The sequence below is a fragment of the Rana temporaria genome, chromosome 4, assembly GCF_905171775.1.
Source record: "Rana temporaria chromosome 4, aRanTem1.1, whole genome shotgun sequence".
Taxonomy (NCBI): domain Eukaryota; kingdom Metazoa; phylum Chordata; class Amphibia; order Anura; family Ranidae; genus Rana; species Rana temporaria.
The window spans coordinates 436,408,073-436,426,224 of NC_053492.1; the positions used below are offsets into that span (position 1 = coordinate 436,408,073).

Consider the following 18,152-nt stretch of genomic DNA (forward strand, 5'->3'; position numbering starts at 1 on the left):
GGAGAGGTCAGGGGCAGAGACACTAAAGGCCACCTTTTGCAAGAAGAATTAAATGCAGCAACACTAATCTAATGATCTAATCTAAGGCAGCACAGTGTGGTTAGCACTTCTGCCCAGTAGCACTTAATCCGGCCATAGATTGAGCGATTTTCTTTCCTGTAACCACGGTCAGTTAGTGCTGATGGGGAAATCCCTGCCGCAGAGCTATTGTGTTCTCCTGATAGGGGAGCCACCAACAATATGACAGGCTGGTTGTACCCAAGTTATTTAATGGATCAACTTGGATGCATTCAGTCTGCTCATACATGGTTTGAATCTCAGCCAGTCCCTGCTAAACCAGCCAAGAGTTGAACCATCTTTGGCCGGCTTAAGGTCGCTGCTTTGAATCTCAACCACAGTACTACCTGTACAGAATGTTGTCTCTGCGCCTGCTAGGGATTCCTCCAGGTACACCGGTTTCCTCCCACATCCCAAAGACATGCTGTTAGGGACCTTGGACTGTAAGCTCCTTGAGGGCAGGGACTGATGTGAATGTACAATATACAGTATATGCAAGCTCTGTGTACAATGACAGTGCTATACAAGTACCTGCAATAATGATTAAAGGGCATTTATAATTTTTGGAATGAAGCCTGCAGAGCACTGCACCCCTGAGAACGGTGTCAAAGGTACAATGCAATGTACAGGTGCATTCAATGGATTCCCCCAGCCTCAGGTCCATATCGGAGGTAAAGATCTGTTATAGTGCAGCTGGACTACAGAGCAGCATAAAATGCTGAAGAGGGATTGGAAGCGAGTGTTACACAGTCCCTCTGCTACTGTGGCAAATAGGACATGTAGGAAATGCTGCAAGAAGAAGCACCCCGCAATTCAGGTAGTGGGGCAGAGGTCTGGGTTTTGGGGATGGTGCAGGTCAGTGGTTCTCACCCTCAGTCCTCAAGTACGCCCTCAACAGGCCATGTTTTCAGGTCTTCCTTTATCTTTGATTTTTGAGCTTAGTTAGGCGCCAAATGCCCACTGTAAAGTGAGCGTCTAAGCGCTCACTTTACAGTGGGCATTTGGCGCCTAACTAAGCTCAAAAATCAATCAATCTTGCACAGGTGCTTTAAATCAGAGTCAATGGCTTGGTATTTTGGACAGCCATTTCATAGAGAAATTCCCAAAACATGGCCTGTGGTTGAGAACCACTGCTGTATGTGACCATGCTTCACATTATTTGGGTGCAACATGTAACCTGGTCTAAAACAAGGACTAAGCCTTTAATAAAGGTTGCTTTTCTACAGCTGCAAGTATAGCACCAAAAGACGGCATCAAGAAAAGCTAGTGGAACTTCCGCTTTAAGCACTCCTCGCCCCCCCTTACATGCCACATATGGCGTGTAATTTTTTTGGGGGGGGGGAGTGGGGGCTTCGGTAGGAGCGAGACTTCCTGTCCCACTTCCTACTTCCACCTAGAGACTGCCTAGACGACGACTCCTCTGCCCCTTGGCAGCCCCTCCCTCTAGGCAATCTCCTGGGACACGTGACAGGTCCCAGGAGATCGCCTGTCCCATTCCGGGAGCGCAGCGCAACTCACGCATGCACAGTTCGTGCCCGGCCATGAAGCCGAAAGCCGATCAAGGCTGGAACTCTGCTTTAAGGTACATGGTCAGTGGCATATTGTGCATATCATTTCTTCAGAATTGAATAAAAAAAAAAAAAAAAAAAGAAGGAAGAGGTTTAAAAGGGTGTATAGCAAATTAAATCCTTTCACTTTCTTATGCAACTTGCTTTGTAGCCTGCAGTTCTATGAAAATGTATGAGCGGTTAGTCATCTCATGAAAGGATTAAACTCACATATTTTCCCAGGCAACATCTCAGTTTACTGTATGACCCAACAAGCAAACGCAACAAAAATCACACACACACACACACACACACACACCTGTATTTGTGGTATGAGTGTGGGTGAAATGCTTTGAGCAAACACACACAAAAAGGAGAAGCTTGATATATTTGGATAGGTCTTGCTTGAAGTACAAATTCTAACATCCCACAAATGTTGAATGTTGGTAGGGGAAGCCATCCCTGCCGGGAGAAGACAGTGATCATCGCTGGCAGCTGCTTGCGGTGATCGCAAGCAAATGAGGCAGGCTGATCGTACCCAAGTCGATCGATCAACTTGGTAAATTCAGTCTGCACTTGAACGGCTCAACTTGGCCGGTTTCAGCTGGATCGGCTGAGATTTGAACCCGTGTACGACCGACCTTACTGGAAAACAGCCAAGGTCCAGCTCCTACCCTTATATGCACACATTGTTCCCCTATAAGAACATGGATCTCCTCAAAAGTTATCCGACTTCCTATTATAACAAACGTTTTTGCGGGTTAATCGGCTTCTAGCCAAACCTGCCGCAGTATAACTTTTTTTTTTTTTTTAAGCGAAACAAAAACAAACAGCACTAGGCACGTTGCTTACCTTCAGCAAGATGCATCCCTTGTGCTGCTGTATCCTCCTTTAGATGAAATCTTCCTCCTCTGGTGCCCCCCCCCCCCCCCCAAGCACTATAATCTGCCGGTGTGCAGGGCTTAGAGTTAAAAAGCTATCAGAGGCTCTCATCAAGAGATCCTGAATATACATTCCTTTCCACCTAGCTGCTCCATTTAAATAAGCCATACTAAAGCATCTATGAACGAAATAGGATCTCTAAATGGAGGGGGAGGAGCCATCATCCATCCACCTGTCCTTCATTCATACGTGAAAGAGAAATATTCTTATTCCCTTTTATTTTTAGGTACTTTGCTTGATGTGTGTGAATAATCTTGGGATATAAAGCACTAATGGGGCTCACTTAGGGGATTGTTGATCGAATATAGGTCTGTAAAATGACGAACTGTGCAATAGTGTAAAAGATTCTATTAATCCCCCCCCCCCCCCTTTTGATTTTTTGGTGGTGGAATTTTGTGAATTTTGATGTAAAAATTTAATAAAATAAATAAAGAAGGGAGGGGGTAGAAGCTGTAATATAGCTGTATTAACCCCACAACAACAAAAGATTACAACGGTCGTGGAGGTGGGGGGCATCAGAGGTGAAATATTTACTCTAAAGGACAACAAAGCAGCACAACATCCTACTGAAGGTATGTAGCATCCCTTGTGCCGATTATATTATTATTTATTTTAAAGCTAAACATGGGCTTTAACCTATTTTTTTTAATACCGCTTATTTGATGCACCCTACTTGCCTATACATCATGGCCCGGATTCAGAAAGGACTTACGACGATGTATCTCCAGATACGCCGTCGTAAGTCCAAATGTGCGCCGTCGTATCTATACTCTTATTCAGGAAAGCAGATACGCCTGAATTTTGGCAAGATACGACCGACGTAAGTCTCCTACGCCGTCGTATCTTGGGTGCATATTTACGCTGGCCGCTAGGGGCGCTTCCGTTGAATTACGCGTCAAATATGTAAACGAGCTAGATACGACGATTCACGAACGTACTTGCGCCCATCGCAGTAAGCTACTCCGTTTACGTAAGGCGTACGTCCGGCGTAAGTTTACCCCTCATAAAGCAGGGGTAAGTCATGTTAAGGTATGGACGTCGGAACAGCCGTCGTATTTTACGTCGTTTACGCAAGTCGTACGTGAATGGGGCTGGGCGTAGGTTACGTTCACGTCGCATGAATGGACCCGGCGTATCTTAGGGAGTAAATTCAACGTGATTCTGAGCATGCGCCGTTCGTTCGGCCATGCATTTACATGGGGTCACGCTTCATTATAATACCACACGCCCACTGCCTTGCTACTTTGAATCACGCGGGGTTACGCCGGCGTAAATATGGGAGCAAGTGCTTTGTGCAGGGTTTGACAAATTTGCTTGGAATCTAGGAGCCAGCTAAAAAAGTTAGGAGCCAGAAAACGCGCCCCGTCCCGACAAGCTTGCGCGCAGAAGCGAACACATACGTGAGCAGGGCCCGCATATGTAAACGGTGTTTAAACCACACATGTGAGGTATCGCCGCGATTGGTAGAGCGAGAGCAATAATTCTAGCCCTAGACCTCCTCTGTAACTCAAAACATGCAACCTGTAGATTTTTTTTAAACGTCACCTATGAAGATTTTAAAGGGAAAAAGTTTGTCGGCATTCCACGAGCGGACGCAATTTTGAAGTGTTACATGTTGGGTATGAATTTACTCGGCGTAACATTATCTTTCATAATATTTAAAAAAATGGGGATAACTTTACTGTTGTCTTATTTTTTAATTAAAAAAGGTGTAATTTTTTCCCCAAAAAAGTGCGCTTGTAAGACCGCTGGGCAAATACGGCGTGACAGAAAGTATTGCAACGATCGCCATTTTATTCTCTAGGGTGTTAGGATAAAAAATATATATAATGTATGGGGGTTCTAATTAGAGGGAAGAAGATGGCAGTGAAAATAGTGAAAAATTACATTAGAATTGCTATTTAACTTGTAATGCTTAACTTGTAATACCAACGGCCACCACCAGATGGTGCCAGCTCACATCTGGTGGTAATAACTTGTAATACCAACGGCTCACCACCAGATGGCGCCAGATTTGCCCACCTTCCAAGTCAAGTCGCCAGGACACTATTTCTAGTCGCCATGGCGACTGGGATTTGTCTAGCCCTGGCTTCGTGAATACTCAGCTTGCCTCTCAATGTTACGTCGGCGTAGCGCATCTCCTATCTAAAGATGCGCCGATCCCTCCGAATTCCGGCCTATGTGTTCATTTTGTTTGGAATAATGTATGGTTTTAGTCATTATGCTGCTACACTTTGATGTTCAAATGCACCTCTAAATTTTAGGGTTTGCATTGCAGGGAAGAGAATCGCCCAAATACAACATACATAACATACTAAATTTACACGCATGTTGCACCAAAAGAACAATTTTTTATGTATCATCTCATTGATCATCACACACTAGTGGGATCACATTGTCTTACTTACCTACAACTGTCAGAATGAATAGAAGAGTAGACACCGCCGCTGTCCCATAAAACATGATGCTGATATTGTGTCCTGTCAACTCTATATCATCAGATCTTGGGACCAACACTGGAGGGAGGAGGAAACCAATCGCCGTGCCAAACTGTAGAAAAAAAGTAAAATATTAAAAAGAGATTTTACCTGTGTGCCTTTCAGATGCAAGTTGCTGTACCGGGCAGAATTTTGTAAATTATTCCCAGTAAAAGGACTTTGGGGTCAGATCACTAAGAGATAAATACTACATGAATTTGAGATATACAGTAATAACTCATGGATTATTTATCTCCAAAGAGGTCAATTCACAAAAAATCTGTGTTACTTAAAGCGGTGGTTCACCCTTAATAACAACAATCTACCATTAAATCAAGCATAGTAGCGCGAGCGACAGTATTCCTTTATTTTTATTTTTTTTGCGCCGTACTCATTGTTTAATGCCATAGTGCGCGGGAAATGCCCTCGCGGGGAATGGGCGTTCCTATCCAGAGGGAAGATGATTGATGGCCGGCTACGGCGCGTCACGCTTCTCCGGAAATAGCCGGAGTAGAGCCAAGTCCTATTTCGTCTATTTCCGGAGAAGCGTGACGCGCCATAGCCGGCCGTCAATCATCTTCCCTATGCATAGGAACGCCCATTCCCCGAGTGAAGTCTGAAACTTCACTACGGGATTAAACTGAGTACGGGGCCAAAAAATAAAATAAAGGCATACTGTAGCTCGCGCTACTATGCTTGATTTAATGCTAGAAAAAAAAAAAAAAAGAGGGTGAACCCCCCCTCTTTAAAAAAATGTGTTAAATATTTATGTTTTATGACATTAAACTTTTTTTTTTTTTGCATGCCAACACTGTACTAGAGGAAGGCAGTTCTGTAAATGAATGTACAAAGAAATAGCCTCCATGCATACTAGAAGTAAAAAAAAAAAAAAAAAAAAAAAAAAAAAAAGCCAGAAAAAAAAAAAAAACACACTGGATGAAAAATGCTCATAAAATGCTTTTTTGGTCAGCTTTTAGCAGCAGTTATGAACATTCAGCATTTTTTTATTCTGCTGGCAAATCGCTTAGGAAAAGGAAAGGAAAGGAATGAAGAAAATAAGTGAAGAAGGAAAAGGAGGGGGAGAAGACTAAAAGCAGAAAAAGATAAAATATATATATCCAGTCGCTGGATAAAAAATGCTGACAATAGCATTTTTGTGCTGGCTTGTAGTAGCCTTTATGAGCATTAGCATTTTTCATGAAGAGGAAAAAAAAAAGCCCCAAAAACTCTGCAAGAAAAAAAAAAAAAAAAACACAACAACAACAACAACAACAACACACTCCAAACAAAACCCTACACAAATTCTAACAGCTTCTATGAGCTTAAATAAAAAAAAAAAATGTCAAATCGGAAACATCGGATGTGCTTTCATTCACAGAACGATCTCCCTCTGGCAAAATGTTACTACTTATTTTCACTCCTGAGCTCTGGGAAGAACACTTTCCACATTGATACATGGGCCCAGATTCAAGAAGCACTTGCGCCCGCGCAACCATAGGTTGCGCGGCGCAAGTGCTTACTTGCTCCGGTGTAACGAGTGCTCCTGATTCAGGAACCTCGTTACACCGACTGCAGCCTAGGATATGACAGACATAAGCCTCCTTATGCCTTCATATCCTAGGCTGCATTCTTGCGTTGGCCGCTAGGGGGCGCGGCCATTGTGATCGGCGTATAGTATGCAAATTGCATACTACCACCGATTCACAAAAGTTGCGCGGGCCCTGCGCACGCAAGGTACGGAGTTTCCGTACGGCAACTTTAGCGCAAGGTTGCTCCTGCTAATAGCAGGGGCAACCTATGCTAAAGTATAGCTGCACTTCCCGCTCGTGAAATTTAAATTTCACGTCGTTTACGTAAGTGATTCGTGAATGGCGCTGGACGCCATTCACGTTCACTTAGAAGCAAATGACGTCCTTGCGACGTCATTTGCCGCAATGCACGTCGGGAAAGTTTCCCGACGGAGCATGCGCTGTTCGCTCGGCGCGGGAGCGCGCCTAATTTAAATGATTCCCGCCCCCGGCGGGATCATTTACATTAGGCGCCCTTACGCAGGGCTAATTAGCATAGCGCCCGCGCAATTTACGGAGCTACTGCTCCGTGAATCGCGGGCAAATCAAAATATTTGCGTGGGCGCAGAGAAAAATCTTTGCTCTTTGCCCACGCAAATATTGCTCCGATCTACCTGAATCTGGGCCACTGTACGCTTTGATACATTGTACGCTTTAAACTTACAGAGTTACTCTCATTGTTATTTTGTATCTTCAATTTTGACTGCTTACACCAGGTGATAAATATCAAAATGAGGGTGTTTTTTTTTGTGAATTGACTCAATGATTTATCTCACTTTTTTGTGGTATTTTCTTCACGTTTGATATCTTACTTTGATGAGTTGATATTTAAAGAAAACAATACAATTCTTGCATGCAATATCAGTCAGTATTATTTGTCCCCCTTTGCTTGGAGGAGAAGAACATATTAAAAACCATCACAAAAATTACAAACATAAACATTAAAGCAAAATTTTACCCGAAAAAAAAAAAAAAATGATGTTCTGTAGCAAGGATTTAGTTTGTGATGTAAATTGTCCAAGTGACACAGCTCAAGCACTGTGTTGTATAACATGCATTAAAGGGAACAGGATCTGTATTTTTATGTTTTAGGTAAAGCTATGTGTAGGGAGGGATTCTTCCAACTCACCACAAATGTAAAGAGTATTCTTCTCACTGACCGCTGCACTGAAAAATACATCCCTTTAAATCCTACGGAACTCTTCACAGCAGCACGCAGTAGGTGAGCGTTTGTAAAAGTCTGGCAGCTGCATTTTTGGTGCGCTGTTGTGAAATGCATCAGACTATTATGTCATTTTGGGAACTTGAGTCATGCTCGTTATCAAAATCTATATGGCAGTCTGACTATTGTGCGACTTTTATATATTTTTTTTAACTATGTAATAAAGATTTGTGACAGTTTTTCATGACGTGAAAAATAATTCTATTTTTTAAATTGGTCCTTAAAAACGGCCGTGTGTAGGATCCGGAGCATTTTTCATGATGTGAAAAATGGCAATTAAAATTTAGAACATGCTCTATTTTTTCTGGTCGTTTTTCACGTTATAGTTTTTCTCGTCGTGAAAAACGGTCGTGTGTACGATTCAATGACGGGGAAAAAAAAAACACGCATGCTCAGAAGCAAGTTATGAGACGGAAGCGCTCGTTCTGGTAAAAGTAGCGTTTGTAATGGAGATAGCACATTCATCACGCTGTAACAGACTGAAAAGCACAATGACTGAAAAGCGCGAATCGTCTCTCACCAAACTTTTACTAACACGCGGTAACACTAAATCAGCCCAAAGGGTAGCGCCATGCAAATGGAACTTCCCCTTTATAGTGCCGTTGTACGTCACCGCGCTTTGCTCCAGCATATTTTTTTTCACAATCGTGTGTATGCAAGGCAGGCTTGACAAGAATCACGTCTAGAAAAATTTCGTTTTTTTCCATGACATTAAAAACAGTCGTGTGTACGCGGCTTAAAGCGGATGTGCCATGGGAACAAAATATTAAAAGTCAGCAGCTACAAATACTGCAGCTGCTGACTTTTAATATTAGGACACTTACCTGTCCTGGAGTCCAGCGCCGATCGCAGCAGAGCACGAGCGATCGCTCGTCACTCTGCTGCTCCCCCCGCCATCCACGCTCAGGGAACCAGGAAGTGAAGCGCTGCGGCTTCACTGCCCGGTTCCCTACGGCGCATGCGCAAGTCGCGCTGCGCCCGCCGATTGGCTCACACGCTGTGTGCTGGGAGCCGAGTGTTCCCAGCACACAACGGGCGACAGACGGGATGTGACGGAATGCCCGTCTTTCGCCCGTATCGTGTGGCCGGAAGTGGGTGCAAATACCTGTCTTTAGACAGGTGTCTGCACCCCCCTCCCCCCTGAAAGGTGTCAAATGTGACACCGGAGGGGGGGAGGGTTCCGATCAGCGGGACTCCACTTTAGGGTGGAGGACCGCTTTAAGACTTTTTTCTCCCTGTGGCACAATGAAAGTCCCCCTTTTGATTCTCCTCTTTTTTTGGCTTCATATAAGAAGAGAGGGTAGTACATTGTAATGTTTACATTGATGGGATTGTGCCCCGAGGGAGAGTTTAGGAGGATCTCACCAGTCTATTATTTTGGAAACAAAACATACACTTTAACCTCTTCACACCGATTGGCCACATAAATGGAGGCCTCTTGGCGGCTGGGCTTTAATGCTGAACAGCCGCATATATGTGTTTATATGTAAACGCTGTACTGGCCGACAGCACACTCCCAGCACAGCAACTAACATGTCACAGAAAGTTCCTGATACATACTTGTGATTGGGAGCTTTCTGATCGAGTAGCCACTGTGACTGCCTTCTTAAAGTGCCAGAAGGCAGCAGGAGGAAGGGGTTAAACTACACATATAAAAAAATAAAATAAAAGCTTGCATACACATGTATAAATATTTAAAAAGCAGGGGTCGACAAAATCTGGGCGCCAGTTCGCAATTGCGACAAGAAATTGTGACCTGGCGGCCGGTAATTGAGGCCGCAAAGCGGTGGCCTCAATTACCGGCCGCCGCGATCGTGCGGCGGGGGCGCACGGAGGCACAGGATTCTGTGTCTCCGTGCGTCCCCCATCGCGGGGCCGGTAATTGAGGCCACGGCCTTGTGAAGTCCCAAGCTTCCTTCTGTGAACTGGCGCCATCTGCTGGTGGCCATTGGCATTACAAGTTAAACAGCTGTTCTAATGTGTAATCTTTAACTATTTTCACTGCCATGGCGACTAGAAATAGGGTCCTGGCGACATGTGTTTTTTTTGTGAGCTGGCGCCATCTGGTGGTGAGCCGTTGGTATTACAAGTTATTACCACCAGATGTGTAAGCTGGCGGCATCTGGTGGTGGCTGTTGGTATTACAAGTTAAACAGCAATTCTAATGTCATTTTTCGCTATTTTCACTGCCATCTTCTTCCCTCTAATTAGAACCCCCAAACATTATATATATTTTTTATTCTAACACCCTAGAGAATAAAATGGCGATCGTTGCAATACTTTGTTACGCCGTATTTGCGCAGCGATCTTACAAGCGCACTTTTTGGGAAAAAATTACACTTCTTTTAATTAAAAAATAAAACAGATAAATTAGCCCAATTTTTTTTTATATTGTGAAAGATAAATGTTACGCCGAGTAAATTGATACCCAACATGTCACGCTTCAAAATTGCGTCCGCCCGTGGAATGCTGACAAACTATTAACCTTTAAAATCTCCATAGGCGACGTTTAAAAAAAAAAAAATCTACAGGTTGCATGTTTTGAGTTACAGAGAAGGTCTAGAGCTAGAAGTATTGCTCTCGCTCTAACGATCGCAGCGATATCTCACGTGTGGTTTGAATACCGTTTACATATGCGGGCGCTACTCACGTATGTGTTCTCTTATGCACGCAAGCTCGTCGGGACGGGGCGCGTTTTCTGGCTCCTAACTTTTTTAGCTGGCTCCTAGATTCCAAGCAAATTTGTCAAACCCTGATTTAAAGAATAATGTCAGTGACAAACTGATGTGAACAAAAACCAGATCAGTGACATTCATATTTAAAAATTCAATGCCGCTTCCTCTAAAGCGGAAGTAAAGCCATCCATAAAAACAGTTTATTTTCCAGCACGAAAATGTAACACTCCGATTGGTTGTGCTCTCAAAACCAAACTGTCAAACCATCCAATGGCTGGTGTCATAACCGATCACATGTGCAGCATTATGGCAGTTGTAGATTAAACGGAGGCAAAAGATGGCCGCTTCCTGAAAAGGATAGGGGGGGGGGGGGTACTTAAACTTTAAAATCCGTATGGAAAACAACTAAAGTTGACCATACATGCTTAGATTTGTTTTGTTCAGCCTGTCTGAATGAGGTCAAAAACATAATTAAAGCAGAACTCCAGCCAAAAACAAAATCTGAACATATCAATTGTGGGGGAAAAAAAAATTGCGTAGTGTGCAGCATCCTGGAAAAGTCTTACTTACTATACTGTATGTGATGAACAAAAGTAACAAACCTCTTAGAGCCGGTTCACACAGGGGCAACACGACTTGCCGAGCGACTTTATCTTATCTTTACTTTTATCTTTTAATGGGCTATCTGTTGGACTAAGAATGGCCGGGGAGTAGGGTTGCCACATCATCATCATCATCATCTCTTTAATCCAGGACACACATTAAATTACACAGGTTCTGTGGCTGATTAAGGTGTTAAACTCACTTGGTGCCTTATCTGCATTAACTCAGCCTCAGAACCTGTGTAATTAATATGTGTGCTCTACCGAGGAGGAGGATGTAGCTGGCTGGTCTGTGAGAAGGGAAAACCCAGCAAGACCAGGGCACCATGCCATTCTTCAGGAGGAGAAAAGCCAAATCAGTTAAAGCACATTTGCTCATGGCGTCATCCCTGCAGCCACCAGCCCCTCTAACTTGCACCCCTTCTCCCTGTAGCTCCTTTCCAGAGAGACCCTGGACTGCTCTTGCTGTCATTTTGAGATCTTCCTTAACTGGTCGCACAGTTGCCATACCGCAGCCTCGCTAAAAGGTCCTACACGGACAGCATATATGTTCATAAAAACGAGCCACACTGAACCCTACTCTTTGGCTTTAGAACTCAAACTAGCACAAAACTGGAAGGCCTATGGAACAAGTAAAGTTTTTCCGCCATGTCAGACTTTGTGGACGGTTGACCATGACACAGGAGGAGCAAAATGTTGGAACTTGAAAACCAACTTGTTCAGCAAGTGTCACCAAGATGAAAATGTGGCACTTAAGCCAAATTTACGCTCTTCCACACAAGGGTGGAAATAGACCTATAGCAGAAGAAAATTAATGGCAACAGAGCATTTTCTCCTGCTGTTGACAATTATCAAACTTTTCAGATCCAAAGAAAGCAGAGGTGACCCTACTGCAGAGTTTTCGATACCTGGGTCGTGCCAACAACCAGGGAATCTCAAGTGACCGACGTAGTCAGATCAGGTTCCACTGCCGTATTGGAGACCGAGTCGTGACTCCCATGAAGTAAACCAAGAGGAGCGGAGGCAGTTGCTCACCACAAACAAGCAACTAACCAACATTAATCATGGGGTGAATATTCCGGTGGAGGAGATGAAACAGAAGCAGATGAAGGCCTTGAGACTGAAGCTAAGGAATCTGAAGAATGAGAAAAAGCAGATGCTGCCCAAATGAAGCCAATTTGGATACATTTAAGCATAAAACGGCTGCTCATCATAGCCGATCCTAGTATAGATGTTTACATGTGAAAGCCTTAGTCAATGCCACTCCTCAGGCCATGCCCCCCTGACATGTTGTTCCCCACCCTCCGTGGATTAATCATAGGGGTGTTCATTGCCCACTGGATGAGATTTTCTTACACTGGTAGCTCTACTATCCTGAGTGCCAATGGTGTTCAGCTTGGAATGGCACCACCAAGCATTAATGGCGTCAATTTGGGAACATGCACAAGAATTTGTCAATGAGAATGATGCATTAAAGATGACAAGCAAATGTGTCAATGTTGAGCTGAACCGCCATCAAACCAAGAATTACCCGTTAAAGAAGGGAATCGGAAGATTGATGGGTCACCATCCAAAGAACCTCCACTGCCCTGTTTGGAGGAAATTAAACATTTTAAGAGTCATATCAAACAGGTGATTGAGGAGAAAAAGAAACTGCACCAGGTGCTGGAGTAAAGGCCCATACACACGATCAAACTTTTTGACAAATGTCCGACAGACCCGTTTTAACCGGACAATCCGACCGTGTGTATGCTCCATCGGACAAACTTTTTGTGTTTTTTTCAAATCGGACAAAATATTTGCTGTGTAAATAGACAAACTTTCCGGCAACAAAATGTCCGATGTAGGAAAATCCGATCATGTGTACACAAGTCCATCGGACTTAAGTCCAAAGTACAAAAACGCATGCTCAGAACCAATGCTAAACATCAGCCAACAATAGCAGAAGTTGTCAAAAGGGTGGCGGTAAAGAGCTGAAAACCACGTGATTTGGTGAAAGTTGACAGAAAAAGTTCTGCCGTGTGTATGCAGAACAAGTTCACGGCCAACACCCATTCGGGGGGGGGGGGGCAAAATCCACAGAAAAGTCAGATGGAAGTCCAATCGTGTGTACAAGGCTTTATAAAGACCAGTATATGCTATAAAATGAGAGATACTGGAGCATCAGAATAAACTCATTGTCCTGGTGGAAAAGCTGGAGGTTCACAAGATGATCAGCTGAGCGAGTCATGCAAAGCATCTGCAGAGAGTCTCTAAATTAACAAAGTGGGTTGAAGCTACAAATCGCAGCAATAAAAAAAAAAAAAAAGAAGAAGAAGAAGGAGGCCCTGTTAGAATTACAGGAAAAGCATGAATTCTACTCTCCAAGTACAACAAGTTGAAAGTAAACCTGGATGGCAGAGTTGAAGAAGAGGCACACATTGCCATGGTGAATGATTTAAAGAGTCAAGCAGCAGCAGTGTGACACTAGTGAGAAAGAATTGGACAATATCAGATCTGTAGACCCAGAAAGAGACTCTTCTGCTCCAGAAAAACAACTTGGTGGCCAACAATAACTGGCTGGAGGGAGTTCGGAAATCCAATGGCCAACTGCAGCAGCACTGGGACACTAGCAAGAGAGAGAAAAGTGTGCGAGATGATGGACAAGATCAGAGATATGATGACTTGGTGGCCAACAAGAGGCAGTTCAGAAATCCAATAGGTAGATGAGGAGGATGATCGGCCAATTGAAACAGCAGTTGGAGGACAACATGCAGAAGGAGGTGATGGCTCCCCAGTATCTGGCCAATCTCATCGGTTATGCAGAAAATACTCGCTGGAGAAATGGACCAGCTCATATATGTGGATAAAGTCTTGGAAGCAGAAGAACATGGAGTCTTGAGGGAAATCAGCGTACGTGTGGGAAGGCCAGCAGAGATGGTGAAGAATTCTATTACGTATTCCAAGAACATCTAATAGAAAAACTCCTGCAAGTGACACAAGATAATAATGATTTAATATAACAATGGTTATTTGTTTCCTTATATTTAATTATCTTCCACATCTGGATGCAAACCAAGCTGTAACAAGGGTAGGGACAAGCTAAACTCTGCCAGGGATGCCTTACAAATGGTTGTCTTTTATTCCTGTGGTTTACACATTTTAAACAGATGTTTCTGCAACTGTTCCAGCTCCCCGTGCAGATAATAGCTTATCCAAAACCCGTTCACGTTTACTGAACTATCCCAGCACAACCGATACCTGCTGGTCAACAGTGTGCGTTCAATTCAGCAGGGCTCAACTATAAAAACGGTCCACTACTAAGCCTGGCCATACATTATACAAATTTAGCTAGATTCATGTAGGGCGGCGTATGTTTGAGCCGGCGTATCGTATTTACGCTACGCCGCCGTGAGTTAGAGAGGCAAGTGCTGTATTCACAAAGCGTCCTAAGTTACGGCGGCGTATCGTAAATGTGCCGGCCTAAGCGCGCCTAATTCAAATTGTGAAGAGGTGGGCGTGTTTTATGCAAATGAATCGTGACCAGACGTGATTGACATTTTTTTCGAACGGCCGTGGACATATCCCAGTGTGCATGCTCCAAATTACACCGCAAAGACTTATTGGTTTCGACGTGAACGTAAATTACGCCCAGCCCCATTCACGGCCGACTTACGCAAACAACGTAAAAATTTCAAAATTCGACGCGGGACCGACGTCCATACTTAAACATTGGCTAGGCCAGCTTTTTGTTGGACCAACTTTACGCCTGAAAAACGCCTTACGTAAACGGCGTATCTTTACTGCGATGGGCAAGCGTACGTTCGTGAATAGGCATGTCGTACACGCCCCTAGCGGCCGGCGTAAATAGTCAGCTAAGATACGACGGCGCCCGCAGTCGTATCTTAGCTACATTTAAGTGTATCTCAAGTTGAGAATACACTTAAATGTACGACGGCGCAGATTCAGAGTTACGACGGCGTATCTACTGATACGCCGGCGTAAACCTCTCTGAATCTGGCTAATTGTCTTTAGATTTACCAAAAGCCATGCAAAATATGAGGTCAAACCTAAACAACACTTACAATTTGTGTCCCATGCGGTACATCCTTGCACTACATAGTTGAAGGTAAACCTAAATTTAATTTTACAGAAATTAGACATGATTATTGTATCATGTATGGCAATTTTTGGGGTAAATTACTGGAGTTTATATTTAGTAAAAGCAAAGACCTTTAAGATCTCAATCTTTTCTCTAACCATGCGATTGCTCAATTGAGGACACCAAGAAAAGAACAATTGCCTTTCCAGGGAATAATAAATGTTATTTCAAAGTACAAGTGACATCTACAAGAGGCCTCCGAGAGATGAGGTATGATTATGGTCTGACGCTGACGATTCTGTGACATGACTGATAAGACAGCAATAGAATAAAGCTCACCATAGATTACTATTTTTTTGATCAGGCCAGATCCCCAAAAAAAAAAAAAAAAAAAAAAAAAAAGAGAAGAAGCAGCTGTTGATCAAAAAAATTCCCAACATTCTCATTCAATACAAGTTGATCTAAAGTTTGAATTCTATTAAATGTGTCTGTTTCCACTGTAATGGCCGAGTTTTCATCCATCTTTGTTTGACCAGTTTAACCTCCCTGGCGGTATGATTATTTCAGATTTTAGGTGCTGAAAGCGGTACCATTATTTTGCATGGAAATTTGGTGTTTTACATTGTAGGCCTGTAATCCTTATGAATAACTCCCTTAAATCTGTCCAAACAAGAGTCTAGTAGGCATCCCGGGTATGAAAAAGTTTGAAAAACAAAATCATAAATTATAATATAATAAACTATAAATAACAAATAATATAATTATAATAAAAATTATTCAATAATGTAATCAACTCAAAATCACTGAAATTTGCGGGGTGTGTATTTTTTACATACAGTACTGTAATCTATAAGATTACAGTATACTGTATTTATTTACTTTTTTGAATTTGGCGCCATCCTCCGCCCCCCCGCGTCGTAACGTCGCAGGGAGCGGAGATCGGCGGCACACAGGGACACTGTGTGAATCGAGCGAGGACCTCACACAGCGGGGAGACATCGCACAATCCAGGGACAAGGCAAGTAACTTTGTCTGTGGATGCTGCGAGGCGAGCCCGAGTCTGGCTCGGGGATACCGCTTTTGGTACAGAAATCTTACCCAGAGCCAGACTCGGGAATACCACCAGGGGGGTTAAAGTGATTGTAAAGTCTTGTGGGTTTTTTTCCCCTATAAAAATAACAAACATGTTATACTTACCTGCTCTGTGCAGTTGGTTTTCAACAGGACAGTCCGGATCCTCCTCTTCTAGGGTCCCTCTTTGGCTCTCCTAGCCCCTCCCTCCTGTTCAGTGCCCCCACAGCAAGCAGCTTGCTTTGGGGGAAGCCAAGTTGAGTTAGAGCCGGTTCACACTGGGGCGGCACGACTTCGGGGGCGACTCGGCAAGGCGTCCTGAAGACAACTTGAGAGAGAGAGAGAATCTCTGACGGCTGAGACACTCGTGGACATTGCTGGACAGAGAGGGACCTCAGGTATGTATTTAGGAGGGCTGAGGGAGGCTGCTGCACACAGAATGCTTTTTACCTTAACGCAGAGAATGCATTAAAGTGGATGTAAACCCTCCATACACCCACCCAGTGAAGTGAACAGCCTCAGATGATACACAGAGATGAACCAAATCTCCCTACATGTAGTTTTACATGTATATTTACTGTCTTCACATTTATATACTGTTTAGAAAGTTGAGATTTTAGAAAGTTGAGATCCTGTTGGGAGATTTTCTTTTCCTGTTTAACACAGAGTGTGATGTCTGGATGTACAGCCAAGATAGCTAACTTTGCTGATTGGAGGAAAGGCACACACCCCCTCTCCTCATAGACAGAGACTCTTGGAGGTGTTTTGAAATAGGGCCTGCTACCTACCTATTTTAGCAACCCCCCGGACTGAAGATTCAGGCTGCTTTTGTCTAGAGTGTCTGAGAATTTGTCAGGAATTATGGCTGATAACAGAGTAACAGTTCAGGAGAGAGCTACAGGACACTGAAGAGAGATAACAAAATACTGCAGATATTATGTGTGCCCAGCTCAAATTTCATGAATTGGGTTTACATTCACTTTAAGATAAGCAACCTCCTGCCTTTGCAACCCATTTAAGATACATAACAGGATCAAAAGGCAACTCCCATCAAAAATCTTCATCATAAAATGTATGAATGTTGAATAAGGAAGGGGTACAACCTCTGTCAAGTTTTAACTGTGGTGTCTCCCCTGAGGAAATTCCCTTCATGTCCTATCCTGGTGACCACATAAGACATAATGGTAAAATGAAGCAAAAGAAGAATAAAAACAAAAAATAAAATAAACATAAATAAAAAATGACAGGAGATTCTCACACTTCCCACCTCTGCCAAATACAAATCCTCTTATTGCTGTTGGTGCCCACACTGGAATGATGTCCCCACACTATGGGCATAGTCACACTTTCAGTTGGGGAGCAGTAAAAACAAGCAACTGAGCCTCATTTTTACTGATCCCTCTTAACAGCGCACAAACAGTGGCTGGGAGTGTACACATACAAAGCATCGTGGCGGTCACGGCGAGAATTATAATCCCCTGTCACATTCAACGGCTCTACTACCTGCCAAGCCAACCAATTCAAATGCACATGGTTGCTGCGTGGTAGTGAGCTATTTAACTAATTGAGGACCACCGCACGACGATGTACGTCGACAAAATGGCACGGCTGGGCACAAGGGCGTACATGTACATCCCCTTTAAGATCCCAGCCATGGGTCGCGAGCGCGCCGCCAGTGGTGCGCTCACGACCCAGTCCTCTTCTCCGTGACCGTCCCCGCGGGAACAGTGGACCCAATCGTGCCGGTGTCTCGCAATCGGGTCACAGAGAGGAAGAACGGGGAGAGGAAAGTATAAACCAACCTCTCCCCGTGCTTCCTAGTGTGGCTGACACTGATCGTCCGTTTCCTGTCATAGGGAACGCCAATCAGTGACGTCACACGCACAGCCACGCCCCTCCACAGTAAGAAC

At 43.8% G+C, this 18,152-nt stretch overlaps 1 protein-coding gene across 1 annotated transcript in view; it reads right to left on the reverse strand.

Moving 5' to 3' along the window:
- The window catches only part of FLVCR1 (FLVCR heme transporter 1), a 70,019-nt gene that overhangs the window by 34,874 nt on the left and 16,993 nt on the right, over positions 1 to 18,152 (reverse strand). The window contains exon 2 of the mRNA XM_040351464.1: positions 4,955 to 5,096. Coding sequence (XP_040207398.1) covers positions 4,955 to 5,096 — 142 coding nt within the window. The remainder of the gene's footprint in view (positions 1 to 4,954; positions 5,097 to 18,152) is intronic.